Source organism: Schistocerca serialis, chromosome 7, assembly GCF_023864345.2.
Source record: "Schistocerca serialis cubense isolate TAMUIC-IGC-003099 chromosome 7, iqSchSeri2.2, whole genome shotgun sequence".
In the NCBI taxonomy this organism is placed as follows: domain Eukaryota; kingdom Metazoa; phylum Arthropoda; class Insecta; order Orthoptera; family Acrididae; genus Schistocerca; species Schistocerca serialis.
Genome location: NC_064644.1, coordinates 114,922,825 through 114,943,673, shown reverse-complemented (window position 1 = coordinate 114,943,673; position 20,849 = coordinate 114,922,825). Strand labels below are relative to the sequence as shown.

Genomic DNA, 20,849 nt, shown 5'->3' with positions numbered 1-20,849 from the left:
TATTAAAAAAAAACGCCGTTGATATCCGTTTGACCTATGGCAGCGTCATCTAGCAGGCCAACCATAGCTCCATCTGGTTTCCCCCTTCAAGCTAGACGAGTTTCGTTCTTTGTAGTTTTTTCGTTTGATGCTTGTTTCGTGAGATATTTGGCCCGGTCACCATCAATGAACCACCCTGTATACTGAGTTCCCTCTAGAAACTACGACTATTGATATCTTTAAAAATATTGGGTATTTCATAAAAAATGGCTCTGAGCACTATGGGATTTAATATCGATAGTCATCAGTCCCCTAGACCTTAGAACTACTTAAACCTAACTAACCTAAGGACATCACAAACATCCATGGCCGAGGCAGGATTCGAACCTGCGACCGCAGCGGGCGGGCGGTTCAAGACTGAAGCGTCTAGAACCGCACGGCCACACCGGCAGGCCGGTATCTGATATATCGATATTTAAAAAGTATCGTTATCGGACTTCGATTGACAGAATAAATGTTTCGTTGTAGCCATATATCGAAGAAAAAAATATCGGCTACATATTGTAAATATAATGCCAGTTTTAGAACTGTATATTTAAGTATTGCTTTACTATTAGATACTCTGTGCATCAACAAGCTAGCAGCCTGCCTATCCCCCTTAGAGCAAGAATTAAAAGGCAGACGATGCACTTTCACGCTTGGCAATAACCACTTTCCTAACAACGGTACCTGCGTGTAAGTGGCACAATAAAAGCTGTCCGTCGTTCGGTTTCGTCACATATGGGATTTGTCTGGAACACTGCTTGTCGACTTCCCTGTTTTTTCATTTCTATAAACGCCAGCGACCTAGCAATTGTAGTGCCAAAATTGCGTGGTGAAGTTAAACATTGCAGTTTCTGTTGGTAGCGCTGAGCGTCAATTAGGTCAGCATTTCCCCTCACACGTCTCCGACCACCGCAACGACCAATCTTCTCATTTAGATTTTTGTTCATCATTTTCAGCATCTGTTTTTGCAGAATGCCGATGTGAAGAAGTAGCACACTAGTTGCGTTAAAATTGGTTTGAAAGCTCAAAAAGTAGTAAGACTCCTTCACACGGTGAAAGTAAAACTATGTTCTATTACAATTTCGGAAGAACAATTTCAAATATTTACCGAAAATTGCGAAAAAAACATTAAAACATAAATATCGGCCCTCGATATTGCCACTTCGATATCGGTATATGGTGGGAAAAAATGTTCCGATATATGCCGATATTGTTTGTAAAAATTCTCGATACATGGATATTTCATCAACAGCTCTAGACATCTGTAATTGGAAATGTGAAACACCGTCATTGTGTACCACTCTGTCTACAGGCCACAAGTAGCCCATCGGGACCATATGACCTCCGTGTCATCCTCAGAGGAGGATGCGGATATGAGAGGCGTGGGGTCAGCACACCGTTTTCCCGGTCGTTATGATGGTATTCTTGACCGAAGCCGCTACTATTCGGCTGTTCGGTCGAGTAGCTCCTCAACTGGCAAAACGAGGCTGAGTGCACCCCGAAAAATGGCAACAGCGCATGGTGGCCTGGATGGTCATCCATCCAAGCGCCGGCCACGCCCGACAGCGTTTAACTTCGGTGATCTCACGAGAACTGGTGCAGCCACTGCAGCAAGGGTCATCGTGTAGAGAAAAATAAGACATGCCGATTATACTGAGAGGAAATGAAAAGAGTGAGAAAAATTTTTATAAACTTTTGGGGCGGATTTCAAAAACTAAAAAATAATTCCAAACTAACAGACGTCTGAAGAACCTTTGTTTTTGAGCTGTTGACAAAAGGAACTTTTATAGCGTTTATACGTATTTGTACATCTTTTAGTGCGGAGGATCAAGTCCAAAATTTTATAAAAGTGTAAATTTTACACATCCTACTGTCACAGTGGTTCACATCAGAGGACAGGTTGAGGGAAGGTAAGGGAGGGAAAGGCTGTAGAGCGGCGCTCTTCTGTTTCAGGTGGAGACGATAGGAGACGCCTACTGCGTGGCCGGCGGACTGCACAAGCAGTCTTCCACGCATGCGCAGCAGATCGCGTGGATGGCGCTGCTCATGATCGAGACGTGCGCCGCGCACCGCACACACGACGGCCAGCCTATCAGGGTACGTACACAGCCCAGCCTAGCCCATCTGGCAACCGCGCGAATGGCACACTGCGCCCAGTGAACACCATTCACTCTGTCAACACATCGTGAGTGATCATTTCGTGCTAGGACCGTGTCCGCGTTGTGACTTTACAGTAGAAAGGGTCATTAACATGGGAAAGCTGTCACTTCAACTAAATACCTATCGATTACAATTACGAACAACTTAAATTGGAACGATCACGTAGATAATGTTGTGAGGAGCAAACCACAGACTGCGTTTTATTGGCAAGACACTTAGTAGATGCATTTGGTCTACACTACATTTGTTCGTCCTCTGCTAGAGTATTGCTGTGCAGTAATGGATCTGATAACTTTCTGTGACGGAAACTATCAGATAGTATCTTATAGCCTGCACTTTGGAGACACACTTTGCTCTTTTCATGTCTGTCAACAATCATTATTTCTTCATCATATTTCCGGAATAGTCGGGTTTCTATGGTCCTTACACCTGTTCCCAGCCATCCGTGATTAAGTCTGTGGTGTCACCGCCAGACACCACACTTGCTAGGTGGTAGTTTTAAATCGGCCGCGGTCCATTAGTACATGTCGGACCCGCGTGTCGCCACTGTGTGATCGCAGATCGAGCGCCACCACAAGGCAGGTCTCGAGATACGGACTAGCACTCGCCCAGTTGTACGGACGACGTAGCTAGCGACTACACTGACGAAGCCTCGCTCCTTTGCCGAGCAGATAGTTAGAATAGCCTTCAGCTAAGTCCATGGCTACGACCTAGCAAGGCGCCATTAGCCTTACATAGCTTGTATCTAAAGAGTCTCACTTGTATCGTCAAGAGCGATGTATACAACAAGGATGGATTGAAGTTATGTATTCCAGAAGCTACGTACTTTTCTTTATAGCATTCATTACGTATCCTGTTACAGACCTATCTCTTGCCTGCGTAAACTAAACGCGTGCCTTTCGGCTACTTCCGTGGCGTGGCTGTCTTGCTACGCCACAACAAAGTCCTTTAACTCCTGCTAAGTAAACTGGCAGTCTTCGATTGTTCGATGCAGGAAACAATCTTTTCCATTGCTTCATCCATCTGTGTGAATCAAGGACTTCCTTGTTTTTCTCCACCCCTGATTGGCCGGTTAAAATCCCTCTGACAAAACCTATGACATTTAGCATTTGTAGCACAAAGGTCCTCATCACGGATACGTTACAACAATTCGCGAGCCTAGTCATCACCTCGCCTTACAGAAACCCCAATAACAGTATGTGTTAATTCAAGTTCCACCACTTTACGAACAATATTTTGCTTTGCATAGGGAAGTCTGCTAAGTTTCTCCCAATTAGCACCAGTTTCCTCACTACAATAAAAGCAGTGTTTATCAAAATCAAATACCTTCTTATATGTTCGAAGATTTGACGTTGACAGTGCAGGGCCGTTTCCCAAAGACGCGCTAATCATTTTTGTGTTACTGTACTTTTTCTGACAAGTACTGTGCACTTCACTTACAAAAAGAAAATGGAATCACTTTGACTTTCAAGTGTATGAATGTTTAATAATGCCTAAAACTGAAAAACTAGATGCTTTTGTAACATGAAATTTCTTTCTCTACAACTTTGATGACTTAACATTTGTCATTTGGAGTAGCCATCTTTAAGTTACAGGCGTTGGAGCCGACTTTTTAGCAAAACTGGTAAAAATAAACTAGAATGAGATTTTTACTCTGCAGCGGAGTGTGCGCTGATATGAAACTTCCTGGCAGATTAAAACTGTGTACCTGACCGAGATTCGAACTCGGGACCTTTGCCTTTCGCGGGCAAGTGCTCTACCATCTTAGCTACCCAAGCACGACTCACGCCCCCTTCTCACAGCTTTACTTCCGCCAGTACCTCGTCTCCTACTTTCCAAACTTCACAGAAGCTCTCCTGCGAACCTAGCAGAACAAGCACCCCTGGAGGAAAGGATATTGCGGAGACATGGCTTAGCGACAGCCTGGGAGATGTTTCCAGAATGAGATTTTCACTCTGCAGCGGAGTGTGCGCTTCTGTGAAGTTGGGAAAGTAGGAAACGAGGTATCGCCGGAAGTAAAGCTGTGAGAATGGGGCCTGAGTCGTGCTTGGGTAGCCCAGATGGTAGAGCACTTGCTCTGGATAAGCATAGGTCCTGAGTTCGAGTCTCGGTCCGGCCAACAGTTTTAATCTGCCTGGAAGTTTCAAAAATAAACTAACTTTGACAACTGATTGCGGCCAAACGGCTGCTCCGGTTTTGACATCTAAGTAGGTCATTCGACGCAAAATTTAATGCTCTTTCATTTTGGTTAGGGTAACCATTTCAGTAGAACGCATAGTTTTCGAGTAATGGGCAAACACCTGAAAAAACTGGCTAAATCTCTTGGTTTTTTGGCCACAAAAATTTGTCCCTAGGGTTTTAGAGGTCGAAAACTAGGATTCAACAGATTCTCAACTACATACACAAGATAAAAAAAATAAAATCTACTTCATTTTTTTGCAAACAAAGGGCTTTTTTGTGACCCTGTTACTGGACTACACGTATAAAATGTCTCCCCATCGTATCCCACACCTGCTCGATGCAATTTAAGTCAGGGGAACGGAGAGGCCAGGCCATTCGCTGAATATCCTTTCGTTCCAACAGTTGTTCCATCTCCGCTGTCCGATGCGGTCACACATTGTCATCCATAAAAATGAAGTCAAGGCCGAATGCACCCCTGGAAAAACGCACCTGGGGAAGGAGTACAGTCTCACAATAAAGTTGACCAGTGAGTGCACCGTGTTCAAAGATGTGGATATCAGCAGGCCCACTCAGCATTATGCTTCCCCACACCATAACACTTAGACCACAAAATCGATCATGTTCGACAATGTCCCTGGGAGCGTTGCGTGTTTTCACCTCTCTCCATATGAGGGTAGGTACAGAATCACTACTTAGACTGATCCTGCTCTCATCCGAGAAGAGCACGCGCCCCTCCTCCTCTTTGATCCAGTCCCTACGTTCTTTGGACCATCCCAAACGTTGCTGCCGATGTGCGTGTGTCAACGTAACACAACTTACTGACAAAGCGGTCATCCCCACGCAGTCGCCGTGCCTCTGAGGAGCGTGTCATTGCGTGTCTTGCACTCCTGTTAAAAATGGTTACAATTGTACCGTCTGTCTGACGTGAGTCCCTTCTTGCCTGTTGTAGGGTGTAACGATGATCTGCTGCTGCAGTTCGCCGTGGTCGAACATCTCCTCTCCTTTTGGCACCAGTGCTTGTGGTTTTAAACGCTCCCCACGCATCTGAAACAATGCAATGGGACCACACACGTCACACTTCGTCCTTCTTCCAGCTTCCCAATGATTCATCCTGTGTGAGGTCATCCAAATGTGTCCGGGCTATGTTGTAATGAAGAACGCCACCACAGTGCACCATAGCTGCTCGCTGCTTCACACACACACACACACACACACACAAACACACACACACACACACACACACACACACACACAGTCTTTTCCTCTTCCTTCAAGTGCCTCATGCTGATGGGCCGGCGTCATTTGACACTGCAGTTAGGCTGATCTCACGTCATATGATGCCCACCTTTCTGTACACTATTTGGAGACCTCTGGTAGTATGCTACCGCACTTTCATTCATTTCCACCTAGTAGTTAATATGTTATCTTACTTTACTTACCTCTTCCTTAAGTTTTGCAAATATATTACTAACATTTGTGTCTGAAGTTTGCGTTGTACAGAGTCATGTTGTGTTTCTACTTCTATTTGAAACTACCAAAATACTGGGTATATAACAGTGTTTAAATAAAAAATAAAGATAGGTTCCGTAAAATTAGGCACTAATGATATTAATTACACTTGCATATTACATAATAAATCAATAGTTACTCTGAGTAATAAATAAAAGTTAATGATAATTAATTGAAACCCTTAGCTGCCGACAGGTATTGTTGATATATCTCGATGGGGACAGCTGAAAATGTGTGTCCCGACCGGGACTCGAACCCGGGATCTCCCGCTTACATGCCAGACGCTATATCCATCTTTTTTTTTTCTTCTCTTTCTTTCTTTTCCATTTCGTTCGATATAGTTCGTTGCATTGGGTCTGGTCGGACGTCACAAGACATCCGTTCAAGTTGATCGTTGATTCCGTGATTGTGTATATATATATCAGAAAGCACACAGCCCTCTGACCGAACACGCTGAGCTACCGTGCCGGCTGTCCATCTGAGCCACCGAGGACACAGATGAATAGCGCGACTGCAGGGGCTTTTCCCTTGCACGCTCCCCGTGAGACCCACATTCCCAACTGTCCAAAATCTACATACGTAATGTACCTAATATGTTTTTGCCCATCCACACATTACTCGCGCACACTAAGGTGACGATTCTCGTAAGAGTCATCAATAGTATCTGTTCTTTCGAGAACAGTTAGCATCTTCATATATATATATATATATATATATATATATATATATATATATATATATATATATTAAGGTTACCCAGCCATTGACCATCGTCTGTGCGAATGCGCACAGGTTGCCCGAACTCTTACGGGAATAGCCACCTTAGAGTGCGCGAGTAATGAGTGGATAGGCAAATACATATTAGGTACATTACGTATGTAGATTGTGGACAGTTTGGAATGTGGGTCTCACGGAGAGCGTGCAAGGGATAAGTCCCTGCAGTCGCACTATTCATCTGTGTCCTCGGTGGCTCAAATGGATGCCGGCACGGTAGCTCAGCGTTTTCGGTCAGAGGGTAAGCTGACCTCTGTAATAAAAAAACGGAGTTAATGGATCAACAACGAACTTAAACGGATGTCTTACGACGTCCGCCCCGAGCAGATGCAGCGAACGAAACCGAACAAAATGAGATTTTAAAAAATGCATAGAGCGTCTGGCAAGTAAGCAGGAGATCTCGGGTTCGAGTCCCGGTGGGGCACAGATTTTTAGCTGTCCCCATCGAGGTATATCAACAACACCTATCGGCAGCTGAGGGTTTCAATTAATTATCATTTATTCTAGAGAAGGTGCACGGTCATCAATGGTATCTGTTCCTTCGAGAACAGTTACTAAAAGAGTGCATCGCATTTTCTGATTAGTTCGTCTAGGTCTCCTACATTACAAGTTCCACAAGTTGGGGACTCTAAAAATGTGGTTAGCGGCCAAACCTGCTCTAGAGCCATCATGACCAAGACGTTGGAGACTGGCAGCGTACCGGTGTCTGGGTAGTTCAGAGACTGTCCACTGAGGTAGCGGCGCTGTGCGCTGTTGCAGATGCGCGTCGGCCTGCACACGGGCGCAGCGCTGGCTGGTGTGGTGGGGCGCGTGATGCCCCGCTACTGCCTGTTCGGCCACCACGTCACCATGGCCAACAAGTTCGAGTCGAGCAGCGAGCCGCTGCGGGTCAACGCCAGCCCCACCACCTACCAGTAAGTCAACCAACCTCATAAGCACCACTGTCACCAGTAGCCGCTAGACATCCACTACTGGACCAGGCATGCTTCTAGAGTTTTCCATGCGTTATGGTCTTCATCTGTACACTTCTACGTTATCCCTGCTTGTTTTGTAATGCATCTTCCACTGGGCTGTCGCATCGGTCATTTTTTTTATGTCTTGGGATCCAGCAAAGAACTTCCTTGAGCCGTACCATCACTTCTGACTACATCTTCCACCCACCTCCATTTAACCTCCCTCGCAGTTGCCATTATAGACTCCACTACAATGGACTCCTGATCCATTCTTTTTTCAAATGGTTCAAATGGCTCTGAGCGCTATGGGACATAACTTCTGAGATCATCAGTCCCCTAGAACTTAGAACTACTTAAACCTAACTAATCTAAGGACATCACACACATCCCTGCCCGAGGCAGGATCCGAACCTGCGATCGTAGCGGTCGCTCGGTTCCAGATTGTAGCGCCTAGAAACGCTCGACCACCCCGGCCGGCATTCTTTTTTCCCTATCTCTCTTATTGTTCTAGTTGTGGTCCTCAGTCGTAAAACTGATTTTATACCATTCTCAACGCCAGCCTGTCGTGCGCAAGCCTCTTCACTTCAGCACAACTACCTATCGAGGTGGCGCAGTGATAAGAAACTGGACCGGCATTCAGGAGCAGTTCCGGCCCGGCCATATGCCATATGTATATTTCCGTAGCTACCCTAAATCACTTAAGGGGAGGTTTACTATCTTTGGCCCGAAAAATACATGTTCTTTGAGAATTTTTTTCTCGGGATGTGTTACAGATATCAGTGTCAAATTAGGTCAAAATGTTTATTGATATTTCCTCTACAAACTGAAATTTTTTCGACCGGAAATATCGAAGAGCAAGGGCGGAAGCGCCGTCGGAACGAAACAAAATTTCAATGTAGACCTCCACGCGTGGTATGTCACAGGTCAGCCGGCTCGTCTGAAATCAAAATTGAGTTGACGTTAGCGTAGTATATAAGATTCCTTAGGAGTTGTACCTAACTTGAGTTATTTGGCCCATAGGAAACAAAAAGGCGGCCATTTGAAAAAAATAGGGTTTTTTCATCGATTTTTCGACTTCGTCGGCCAAGTAGAAATATTTATTGTTGATAGATCGGAATAAAAGTGGTACAACTCCTTGACAATTTAGTTAGCTTCGTTGGAAACAAAGAATCATGCCAATCGATTCAGTAGATTTGAAGTTACCATACCACTCTATAAAAAGAAAGTCATTTCTAGAAAAACGGATTTGAAGTTTTGACTACATATAAATGCAATATTATGCAACTTACGTTCAATCTGCTATTCCGGGTGCCTAAAATAGTCCTTCCTCTTCCTCACAGAGGGCGTTCTGCTCGATCTGGGCCATCCTGCGCTGCTCCAGAGCCGCTCGTGCGGCCGGTGGTGACAAGCGGTTTTCTGCCACTTGAATCCGGTGGTCGTCCGAATGCTTGGCGAACTGCGTCGAATAGAGTGCCAGGGTGACGTCCATCGTTGTCATGGTCTTCAGAATTGCTGGATACCCTTCGTTGAAGCTGCTCACTGCCACGAAAGTCGCAATCTCCACACTCTTCGCGCCAGAATGCAAATGCTTGGGAGCAAAGTTCCAAACACTCGCGTTCAAACTTTCATTTGAATTTTGTGTGTTTCCTCGCGAGCACCGGTACAATAACTCTTCATCCGAAAGAAAAAAATTGGTGCTGCTAAAGGCCGATTTCAGGTAGGTGCATTTTTTTGTTCAACCGATAGTAACAAACATTTCCGTCCCATAGTCGGAAAAGCCGTTTCAGGGGTGGGTTCTAAACACTTTTATGGATCCAAAAATGCAATTTTTAAAAAATCCTTTTTTTGAACCAAAAGATAGTAAACCTTTCGTTAAAGCAAATATCGGGTTGGTTCCTTTGAAAGAGCATGGGCGACTTTCTTCCCTATTTTTCCCCAATCCAAGCTTGTGTTCCGTCCGTAACAACGTCGACGTCAGGACATCAAGTCCTAATCTTCCTCCTTGGTCTCTCTCTGCAACTTTAAGACCACACACTTACTTCTTTTAGTTAATTAGTGCCATAATTTTCTTTTTTCCCCCGTTCAGTTGAGCACCTGTTCATTAGTTATCCGATCTACCTATTCAGTCCTCAGCGTTCATCTTAGTGCAAACTTTAAGAATCAACTGTTCTCTTCTTCACTGAACTTTTAACCGTCTACGTTTCACTTCTGCTCAAAACTTCGCCCCAGACAAGTACCTTCAGAAAAGGCTTCCTAATACCCCCTAAGACAAAAAAAAGTCACATCATGAAGGAGCCAAGCAAATTAGTCACAAACTGATATTGATACAAGTATTGACGGAAAATGCAAAACTGTACACTTTAGCTGCTGATGAATAAATATGTGACACTACAGCAAAATTTCACCGCTCTGGTGGCAAGGATGATAAAAAGGGGCATGTGGATACCAGGGCATGGAGTCTTTCCGAATTTCATTCCGTGTTCAGTTGGATAGCAACTATGACTCGCAGACAGACACGTGAAGAGTACATGCAGATATCAGAATTTGAGAAATGACGTGTAGTTGGACTCAAAGAAATCAGTTGGAGTAATGGGCAAACCACCTGACATTTGAATAGGAGCGATGCCATCGTTCGACGACGTTGCCAAGAGTTGGGGAACTATGGCCGAATGCAGCGTCAAGAAGGCAGTGGTCAAGCTAGAGAGACGACAGAACACGAGGACTGGGCAGTCGTCACTCAGAGCCCCAGACTCATCATTGCCATCGATGCCACGTGCAACTGGTGTCTCAGTGACCACAAGGACCATTAACAGGCGGCTCAGCTCACAGAAAAGGGGCTGAGCTCAAGGCGATCCTTGCACCGTTTCCGTTGAACTCTACGCACCAACAAGCCTTTTGCAGAGATGTCGGGCACATTTGGCCTGCAATATCATTAACTGCAGTAGAATTGTCTTCAGTGATGAATCCGTCTTAGAAACAAGCCCCGGTGACCAGCGAAGGAATGCCTGGAGACGTTCCCAGTAGCGGTGGGATACCAATACCTGACTGTCACCCATTATACGGCCCGACAACCAGGAGTAATATTCTGTGGTGCCATTTCATTTCATAGCAGGACCGTTCTGGTCGTTATCCACGGCATCCTTCCAGCACAGCTGTACGTCGATGATATTCTACGCCGTTTTGTTGCCCTTCATTGCAAGCGATCCTGGACTTACATTCCAGCAAAATAATGCCCCTCCTGCACAAAGCGAGAGTTCTACTGCATGTCTTCGTGCTTACCAAACCCTGCCTTGGCCAGAAAGGTCGCCGGATCTCATCCATACTGAGAATGTTTAGAGCATTCTGGGCAAGACACTCCAAGCATCTCGGGATTTTAACGATCTGACGTAGCAGTTGGATAGAATTTGGCACGATATCCCTCAGGAAGACATCCAACAACTCTGTCAATCGATGCCAAACCGAATAACTGCTTGCGCAATGGCCAGAGGTGATCAAACGCCTTGTTGACTTCCTCAATTGGTGAAGCTTTTCTCTTGAATAAATCATCACGTTTTTCTGAAACTGTAATCATTTGTTCGTCTGTACATGTACATCACATCTACCGGTTTCCGTCCCATTCGGATAGTTCCTTCGTGGTGCGAATTCTTTTTCCTTTTTTTTTTTTTTTTTTGCCTTCATCTTCTTCTTCCTAGAGTGTATTTCCGATGTTGACAAATTTCTCTTTTTCACAAGTGCTTTCCTTGCTATTGTAAATCTGCATTTTATAGACTACTGGCCATTAAAATTGCTACACCAAGAAGAAAAGCAGATGATAAACGTGTATTCATTGGACGAATATATTACACTAGAACTGACATGTGATTACAGTTTCACGCAATTTGGGTGCATAGATCCTGAGAAATCAGTACCCACAACAACCACTTCTGGCCGTAATAACGGCCTCCATACGCCTGGGCATTGAGTCAAACAGAGCTTGGATGGCGTGTACAGGTACAGCTGCCCATGCAGCTTCGACACAATACCACAGTTCATCAAGAGTAGTGACTGGCGTATTGTGACGAGCCAGTCGCTCGGCCACCATTGACCAGACGTTTTCAATTGGTGAGAGATCTGGAGAATGTGCTGGCCAGGGCAGCAGTCGAAAGTTTTCTGTATCCAGAAAGGCCCGTACAGGACCTGCAACATGCGGTCGTGCATTATCCTGCTGAAATGTAGGGTTTCACAGGGATCGAATGAAGGGTAGAGCCACGGGTCGCAACACATCTGAAATGTAGCGTCCACTGTTCAAAGTGCCGTCAATGCGAACAAGAGGTGACCGAGACGTGTAACCAATGGCACCCTATACCATCACACCGGGTGATACGCCAGTATGGCGATGTCGAATACACGATTCCAATGTGCGTTCATCGAGATGTCGTCAAACACGGATGCGACCATCGTGATGCTGTAAACAGAACCTGGATTCATCCGAAAAAATGACGTTTTGCCATTCGTGCACTCAGGTTCGTCGTTGAGTACACCATCGCAGGCGCTCCCGTCTGTGATGCAGCGTCAAGGGTAACCGCAGGCATGGTCTCCGAGCTGATAGTCCATGCTGCTGCAAACGTCGTCGAACTGTTCGTGAAGATGGTTGTTGTCTTGCAAACGTCCCCATCTGTTGACTCAGGGACAGGGACGTGGCTGCACGATCTGTTACAGCCATGCGGATAAGATGCCTGTCATCTCGACTGCTAGTGACACGAGGCCGTTGGGATCCAGCACGGCGTTCCGTATTACCCTCCTGAACCCACTAATTCCATATTCTGCTAAGTCATTGTGTCTCGACCGGTTCGAGCAGCAATGTCGCGATACGATAAACCGTAATCGCGATAGGCTACAATCCGACCTTTATCAAACACGGAAACGTGATGGTACGCATTTCTCCTCCTTACACGAGGCATCACAACAACGTTTCACCAGGCAACGCCGGTCAATTGCTGTTTGTGTATGATAAATCGGTTGGAAATTTTCCTCATGTCATCACGTTGTAGGTGTCGCCACCGGCACCAACCTTATGTGAATGCTCTGAAAAGCTAATCATTTGCATATCACAGCATCTTCTTCCTGTCGGTTAAATTTCGCGTCTGTAGCACGTCATGTTCGTGGTGTAGCAATTTTAATGGCCAGTAGTGTATCTTCTTTAGTCTGTTATGATCAATCATTTTGCTTCCGAAATAACAAAAATTATCTACTACATTTGATGTCTCATTTTCTAACCTAATTCCCCTAATTTCATTCTACAACACTATGTTCGTTAGCCCTTTTCAGATACGTTTCTTTGGATTCAGAACTTTATAATGATAAGTATGTGTCCTGTGTGGTTTTCAAGGGAGTCTTATACCATTCTCCCTGCAACATAGTGGCAAGTTCAGATAACGATGGTTGAGGTGTACAGCGGTCACGCACCCTTCTCTCCTAAGTAGACCACAGAGGCTCGATAATACTGAGATTTGGTGTCTGTGGTGACCAGGAAGATGAGACAGTTCATGTTCGTGCCCACAAAACCAGTCCTGAATGATGCAGGCTGTGTGAACAGAGCATCACCATTGAAGAACAGACATTGTACCATGGGATAGACCTCATCAGCCAAAGTCTCATGATGCTTGGCAGTAATGCGACCTAGCAGTAATAGTAGTAGTAGTAGTAGTGGTAGAAGTTTTATTATTCCGTAGATCTCTTTTACAAGGATAATGGACTTATTTTGGTATTAAAATTTAAGAACAATAAAAACAAAGTAATTAATACATACAAATACTTTCACGCTTACATGTTTAACATGAGAAAAATGGGCCAAGTAGTCAGCCGTTGCCCAATAGTAGGAACCATCCCGGCATTTCCCTGAATAATTTTAGGGAAATCACTGAAAACCTAAATCAGGTTGGCTGGATGGAGATGGGAGCCTCCACCCTCCGAAATACAAGGCTGCTCAGTTTAAAAAAGTGCTGGCCCATTTGGTTTATTCCTAGTATACAATACTGTTTTACAAATAGGTTATTTAATACTGTAAAAGGCCAGTGCTATGCTGTTCATTCACTTCTCACTCCCAGTAATAAGAAGGCCTATCGAATATCACGATATGCCTGCTCAAGACATCAGCGAACCCCCTCCATGTTTCACTCTTGGGGCGTAAACATGGCCAGAAGTCGGAAACAGTGCGGAATAAGATCCATCCGACCAAATGACGTTCTTTCCATCGCGGGGAAGTCCTGGTTTCGTGGCTTCGGCGCAACGTTTTCCTGTTAGGGTCATTTACATTGCTAACGTGTCGTTTGAAATTCCAATTCGGCCTGTAATTCCCAGTAACGGAGCTCACTTCGTGCTGTTTTGATGCTGACATGATACAATCAGTTCTGCAGTGACTCTTGTAGATGTCGTCTTATTATTCGTCACAATGCTCTTCAATGGTTGTCTGACACGATCACTCAACATACACTTACGTCCACACTGTGACGTAGCGAATGATGTTTTCCCGCTTTCCCTGTATGGTGTTTAAATCTTCGATACGGTGCCTCTTGAAACGCCGTACACTTCGGCTACCTTCCCTGAGGAAGCGCACACCACACGAGCATCAGTAATGTGTCCACGCTCGAGTGCACTAAGCTCCTACGTAATGCATTCGCACCTTCATAGAACTCGGTTCTGACAACGGCTGACCCATGGTATTGAGAGCAGTGCACAGGTACAAGCCGGCCGGTGTGGCGGAGCGGCTCTAGGCGCTTCAGTCTGGAACCGCGCGACCGCTACGGTCGCAGGTTCGAATCCTGCCTCGGGCCTGGATGTGTGTGATGTCCTTAGGTTAGTTAGGTTTAAGTGGTTCTAAGTTCTATGGGACTGATGACCTCAGATGTTAAGTCCCATAGCGCTCAGAGCCATTTGAACCATTTGAAGTACAGGTGCGTTCACGAATTTGGTGCGGTGTTTCCATATTTTTGTCCACCCTCTACACTTCTGCTACTTTTTTCAAGAAATATTCAGTCATTTCCTGGATAACATATCGACACTAGCGTAAGAACTCTATTTAATACTGGACTATAGGTTTCCTCATTTTGATCCTCTGCGCAGTTGCCATTTCGTTCAGGAAGCAGTAGACCTGTTGTGTACAAGACTTCGAAGTATGCGGCATACTGCGTAGAATTAAAATAACTTCGTGGTTGACTGATTGCAGTAGGGGGTGGAATGGCTGCCAACGTACAACCAGTCAAGCTAGACAATGATCTGCAGGTACAATACCTGCAAAATAGTCAACACAGCGAGCAAATGGCGCTCGAGAAGAACTACCCTGAAGAGCCAAAGAAACTGATACACCTGCCTAATATCGGGGAAGAGCCCCGCGAGCACGTTGAAGTGCCTCAACACCACGTGCCATGGACTCTACTAATGTCTGAAGTAGTTCTGGAGGTAACTGACACCGTAAATCCTGCAGGGCTGTCCATAAATCCGTAAGAGTACGAGGGGCTAGAGATCTCTTCGGGAATAGCACATTGCAAGGCATCCCAGATATGCTCAATAATGTTCATGTCTGGGAAGTTTGGTGGCCAGCGGAAGCGTTTAAACCCAGAAGAGTGTTCCTGGAGCCACTCTGTAGCAATTACGGACGTGTGGGGTGTCGCATTGTCCTGCTGGAATCGCCCAAGAAATTCACAATGGACATGAACGGATGCAGGTGATCAGACAGGATGCTCACGTACGTTTCACCTGCCAGAGTCGTGTCTAGAAGTACCAGGGGTCCCATATCACTCAAACTGCACACGCTCCACACCGCTACAGAGCCTCCAACAGATTGAACAGTCCCCTGCTGACATGAAGGGTCCATGGATTCATGAGGTTGTCTACATACCCGTACACGTTCATCCGTTCGATACAATTTGAAACGAGAATCGTCCGACCAGGTTCTCCAGTCGTCAACAGTCCAATATCGGTGTTGATGGGCCCAGTCGATGAGTAAAGCTTTTTTTCGTGCACTCATCAAGGGTTCACGATTGGGCCTTCGACTACGAAAGCCCATATCGATGATGTTTCGTTGAGTAGTTGTCACGCTGACACTTGTTGATGGCTCAGCACTGAAATCTGCAGCAATTTGCGGAAGGAATGCACTTCTGTCAAGTTGAACGATTCTCTTCAGTCGTAGTTGATCCTATTATTGCAGGATCTTTTTCCGGACGCAGCAATGTCGGAAATTTGATGGTTTACCACATTCCTGATATTCACCGTACACTAGTGAAATGGTCGTACGGGAAAATTTCCACTTCATCGCTGCCTCGGAGATGCTGTCTTCCATCGTTCGTGCTGCGACTATATCACCACGTTCAAACTCACTTAAATCTCGATAACCTGCCATTCTGTCCGCCCCGATAGCTGCGTGGTCAGCGTGACGGATTGCTGTCCTACGGGCCTGCCGGCCGCGGTGGTCTCGCGGTTTTAGGCGCGCAGTCCGGAACCGCGCGACTGCTACGGTCGCAGGTTCGAATCCTGCCTCGGGCATGGATGTGTGTGATGTCCTTAGGTTAGTTAGGTTTAAGTAGTTCTAAGTTCTAGGGAACTGATGACCACAGCTGTTAAGTCCCATAGTGCTCAGAGCCATTTGAACCGTTTTTTCCTACGGGCCTGGGTTCGATTCTCGGCTGGGTCGGGGATTTTCTCCTGCGCCGATAGATTCCGGACGTCCGCCTTTTCTAAACAAATCCTTGTTTTTAAGCCATGGGAAAATAAACATGGGAGGAACTGCATGACCTAATGCATTTACTGCCAGTTCCACTGTAGCCAATGTTCCTCGTTCAGCAGATGCTATGGCTCCAACTTGCTTCATTCCCTTCTTGGCAATAATTTTCCTCGGCTTTAGCAGTGTGGTAACGCCTGTTTCATTTAAATTATGTATTCTTGAAGGTGGAAATCTATATTTATCCAACACTGTGCTCAGCTTTGTAAAAAAAGTCAGCAACATTGTGTTTGTTAAATAACGTCGCCCTGCTGGCACTCGTTGACTCCGGTGTTCTTATTGACAAGTGAGGATGTCATTTTAAGAAACCAGTCAGCCAGTCTGGACCAGCTTTTTTATTTTCGTGCTACGGTGGTGGAATATTGCGAGCATTGAATTTCAGTGCACATTCGTACGCTAACTTTTTGACTTCTTCTGGCAGAAGACCAAAGAAAATTGAAGCATTGCAACAGATATTCTGCTCACTTATCTTCCTGCTCTTCAGTATAGAGCAATTTTACTTTTTTGTAACCAATTGCGATATTTTCTACCCCAGATCTTTACTTTTTGACAAATCTGTATAAACTCATATGACAAATATCTAATTCTTTGGCAACAGTTTTTATTTTCCTGCTATCGTTGAGAACTGCATCTGATGCTTTTTGCATCATCTCCTCTGACACAGAACCTCGTGTTGTTTTCCGGGTATACGTCCTCATACTACACAAGAAAAGAGTAACGATATTTATATTCCATTGCTGGTAGAAATGAACTGGTGCAAGTTGTTCCGAGGTCACAACGTGCACCCGAAAACGGAACATCTAGCCCATGTTGGAATATAAGCAAGATATTGGTTACAATACGAAATATAGGTAATTTACGCATTGTGTACCAAAACGGTAGATAAATCCTTACAATAAAACACTGAAACACTAAAAGCTACTCGTTAAAATTCGTGAGATACATAAAAAATACCAAATACGAAAATATTTACTTACGTGAGCCAGCGACGCACGTGCTGTCGTTCCGATGTTCCGGGGACCACTGGCCTGTTTACGATGGCTGCCGTCGGTGCGCTGTGGCATTTCATTTCACGAAGTGTTTATTTCATATTCATATCTCTTTCCCTCGCGGAGCTATTTCAATCGGAACGACTTACCTCGATAACTTCTAGCCCCACTCTCCCCTACGTCATTGATTACCCTACTTATCACCATCCCACCTTCGTCGTCTGAAATTAGAAAGTGAAATTAGCTTTCCTCCTCATTGTTCCATCGTTAACTTCTTCTCAACGTTATCCTGCTACTGCTGTTCATGTATGCGTACACTCCAAAACTCGTTGATCTTGGTCCATTTGGTACTTCATCAATATCTCCATGTTACCTATTGTAAAGCTCACAATGAAGTGTTCTTGATATTTTATTGGCAGCAGAGTTAAGTAACCTCCATTCTTCGGTATCTTGACCTATTCTACCCATCTACATCCATATTCTGCAAAACCACTGCCAAGTGCATGGCAGAGGCTACTTCCCATTGTACCAGTTATTACGGTTCCTTCCCGCTCCTGTCACATATGGAGGGCAAGAGGAATGGCTGTTCAAATGACCCTGTGAGTGCTGTAATTAATCTTATTCTCAGGAGTCCTGACGGAGTGGAACATAGAGAGTTGTGGTACATTGCTAGTTTCATCATCGAAGGTCGGTTCTTGAAACTTTGTAAATTGGCTTTCCCGGGATAGTTTGCGTCTACCTTCAAGTAGTGTCTGCCAAATCAGTTTCTTCAGAATCACTGTGATACTGTCTCATGGGTCAAACATACCTGCTCTTCTCCTTCCACATTCAATATCCCTTGTTAGTTCTGTATTGTATGGTTCCCACATACTTGAATAATATCCTTGGATGGGTCGCACGAGTGATTTGCAAACTATCTCATTTGTAGACCGAATGCATATCCCTAGTATTCTACCAGTAAACTGAAGTCTCACACCTAATCTACCTATGACTGCGTCTATGTGATCATTCTATTTCATATCTCTACATCGTTTTACAGCGAGGTATTTCTTTGAGCTGACCAATTCCATATGTGACTCGTTGGCACTATAGTCATAGGATACCACGATATTTCGTTTTGTGAAGTGCACGAGTTTACGTTTTTGTGCATATTCACTCTCAAGTTCAAATCATTCATTACGTTTCCCCGTTCTAGTTGGTGGAAATTACAATGAGGCAGTCCAAGTTCAGGCGTCACTGTTTCTTCGCAATCGCAGAGAGCCGTTGTCCATCTCCCCATCCTGTGTAAGTGGACGGGGTACGGATCACATCCAGTAAAAATGTGCACCATTCCTTTAGCTCGATCATTTAGGCGCTCTCGTAGTCTGTCTTTAATACTTGAAATAAAGGTATACACACAGCTACCGATGGTCCTACCGCTCAAGTCGTGCACCCGTTCGTCTGTTCTCCAGGCCTGTATTTGAATTTTATTACCGTAGCTTGCACGTCATCGAGGCTGTCTTGACGTAACTGGTAGCACGCTGCTTTACATCGTATCTGAATGCAGGTTAGGCAGATCTCCAACACTGCCAGTTCAGCTTCGACAGGTGCTGTAACAATGGTCTCTGTAAGCCCGCGTTGATACACCAATAAACAGAGTAGCTTCATTCAAGCGTTGTCATGGACGCATCCAAACAAAATATCTTCTTTCTGTTATGTCTACACGTTGACCAATTTTATTTCGCCTATTCCACACAATGAACTGGCACTTACTCACCACATCATTGCCATGACTAACCTTATTGGAGGAGGGTCACATAATCGATTGGTATCAATTCCACAGCGTTCCAAAACTACCAGTGTTCTCTCTTAATGGGACAGCTATCATTTTGTCTGGCAAGCTTGTGAGGCAGCGAAGAAAAAAAAAACAACCAGCTGTTGGTTTCCACAGGTGGCTGTCGCAGACGGAGGGGTTCCAGTTCGAGGCACGGCCGCGAGAGTGCCTTCCGCGGGGCTTCCCCGACGACGTTGAGGGCACGGCGCACTTCGTGCTGGGCTACTGCCACCCTTCGCTGCCCGCCGACCGGCCTCTGGTCGAACACATCGACACCGCCCAGCGAGAGCTGCTGGGTCACTAAATACCGGCCACACTGCTCGTCCTGGTGTGGCGGCACTCAGGGACCCTTCCAGCAACACAAGGAGCGCACTTCAGTCTAAACGGTGGAACTACAGCGCTGAAGTGCTTCAGGGAACTGTATCACATTGAATACGTTGATGGAGAAAAAAGGAACACCGCCAAACGATATGTAAACAGGGTGTATTATAATCAGTAGCCAAAACTGACGCAAGTGAAAGTATATGACAGCAGTGTTGTATTCTTGTCGCCACTGTAGTCTTGTACCATAGTAATCAAGGGAGAGGCTGTTGTTTGGTGTCAGGTATCCTCTTTGTACAACACAACTGCACACATGTGTTCTTTATTTACTTGAACAGAAAGCTACCTATCTTGAGAGAGTCCATGTATTCTGTAACAGTCCACGTTAGCCTCAGTGCTGGTGAAGTACACATCCCACTATGCAGTGCATGACAGACGCCGAAATAGGATGGAGTTAGTATGCCAGTGACTGAGCTAGTGACTGAGCGACTGTGCAAGTGACTGAGACTGCTGACTGAGGCTGAGACCGGTCAGCGGCGGCGATCTAATTACTTGCGGTCGCGTGGGCGTTGGCGGAGCGTTGCTTGCGAGTCAGTCTTTGGCCTCTCTCCTGATAGGTGCGCTTGATCCAGTGCCTACTATCGATCTTCTTGTAACATCTCTGCTGATGGGTGTGCTGGCGACAGCTTACGTGAGCCCAAGCACAAGAAGAAAAGCTCCAGTGAACATTTGTCCACAAACGATCCATTTTTAGAGATAAATTCTAATGTTAGGTTACGACTCACCACTGACTTCAGTATCAACTATTGTCATAGTTAGTACTAAAATATCTGAAACGCAGTCTCTCTGATTAAATCCTTACCTTATTGGACTCAAACTTCATCCCTGATGCATGTTTGGGAAATGTATTACATGCCTGACGGTACACCAACACATTTTGCTTGTGATGTAAGACACTAATGTAAGTGCATTACTATTTGAAGATGATACAGTAATTACACAACAAACTGAAGATAAGCTCCAGCGAGTCGTACATCGGCTGAAGCAAATTCCAGTATCTACAGAACATAATCTTAAAATTTCATTACATTAGATGAAGGCTATGACCTTTCAAGGTAAATACCCAGTAGATCGAAAATAGTAATTACCAACAACGAATCTGACAGTAGAATGCTATAAAAGTGTTAGAATAGTGAAGTGATTTAACAGGTGACACATTTTAAACATCAGGGCTGTGACGCGAGCTATGATTATCATGTTGATATACAAGAAAAGATGCACAAATTTCAAGTAATTTGTGCAACAGTGGGCAGAACACTTCACTACAAAACCCCTGTTGTTGTTGTTGTGGTCTTCAGTCCTTAGACTGG

General features: G+C 45.1%; 1 protein-coding gene across 1 annotated transcript in view; it reads left to right on the top strand.

Moving 5' to 3' along the window:
• Window positions 1-20,647, top strand: part of LOC126412918 (head-specific guanylate cyclase-like) — a 164,825-nt gene extending 144,178 nt beyond the window's left edge. The window contains exons 5-7 of the mRNA XM_050082807.1: window positions 1,978-2,121; window positions 7,408-7,562; window positions 19,276-20,647. Of these exons, the coding sequence (XP_049938764.1) occupies window positions 1,978-2,121; window positions 7,408-7,562; window positions 19,276-19,462 (486 nt within the window). The 3' untranslated portion in view covers window positions 19,463-20,647. The remainder of the gene's footprint in view (window positions 1-1,977; window positions 2,122-7,407; window positions 7,563-19,275) is intronic.
• The last annotated feature ends 202 nt before the right edge of the window (window positions 20,648-20,849 follow it).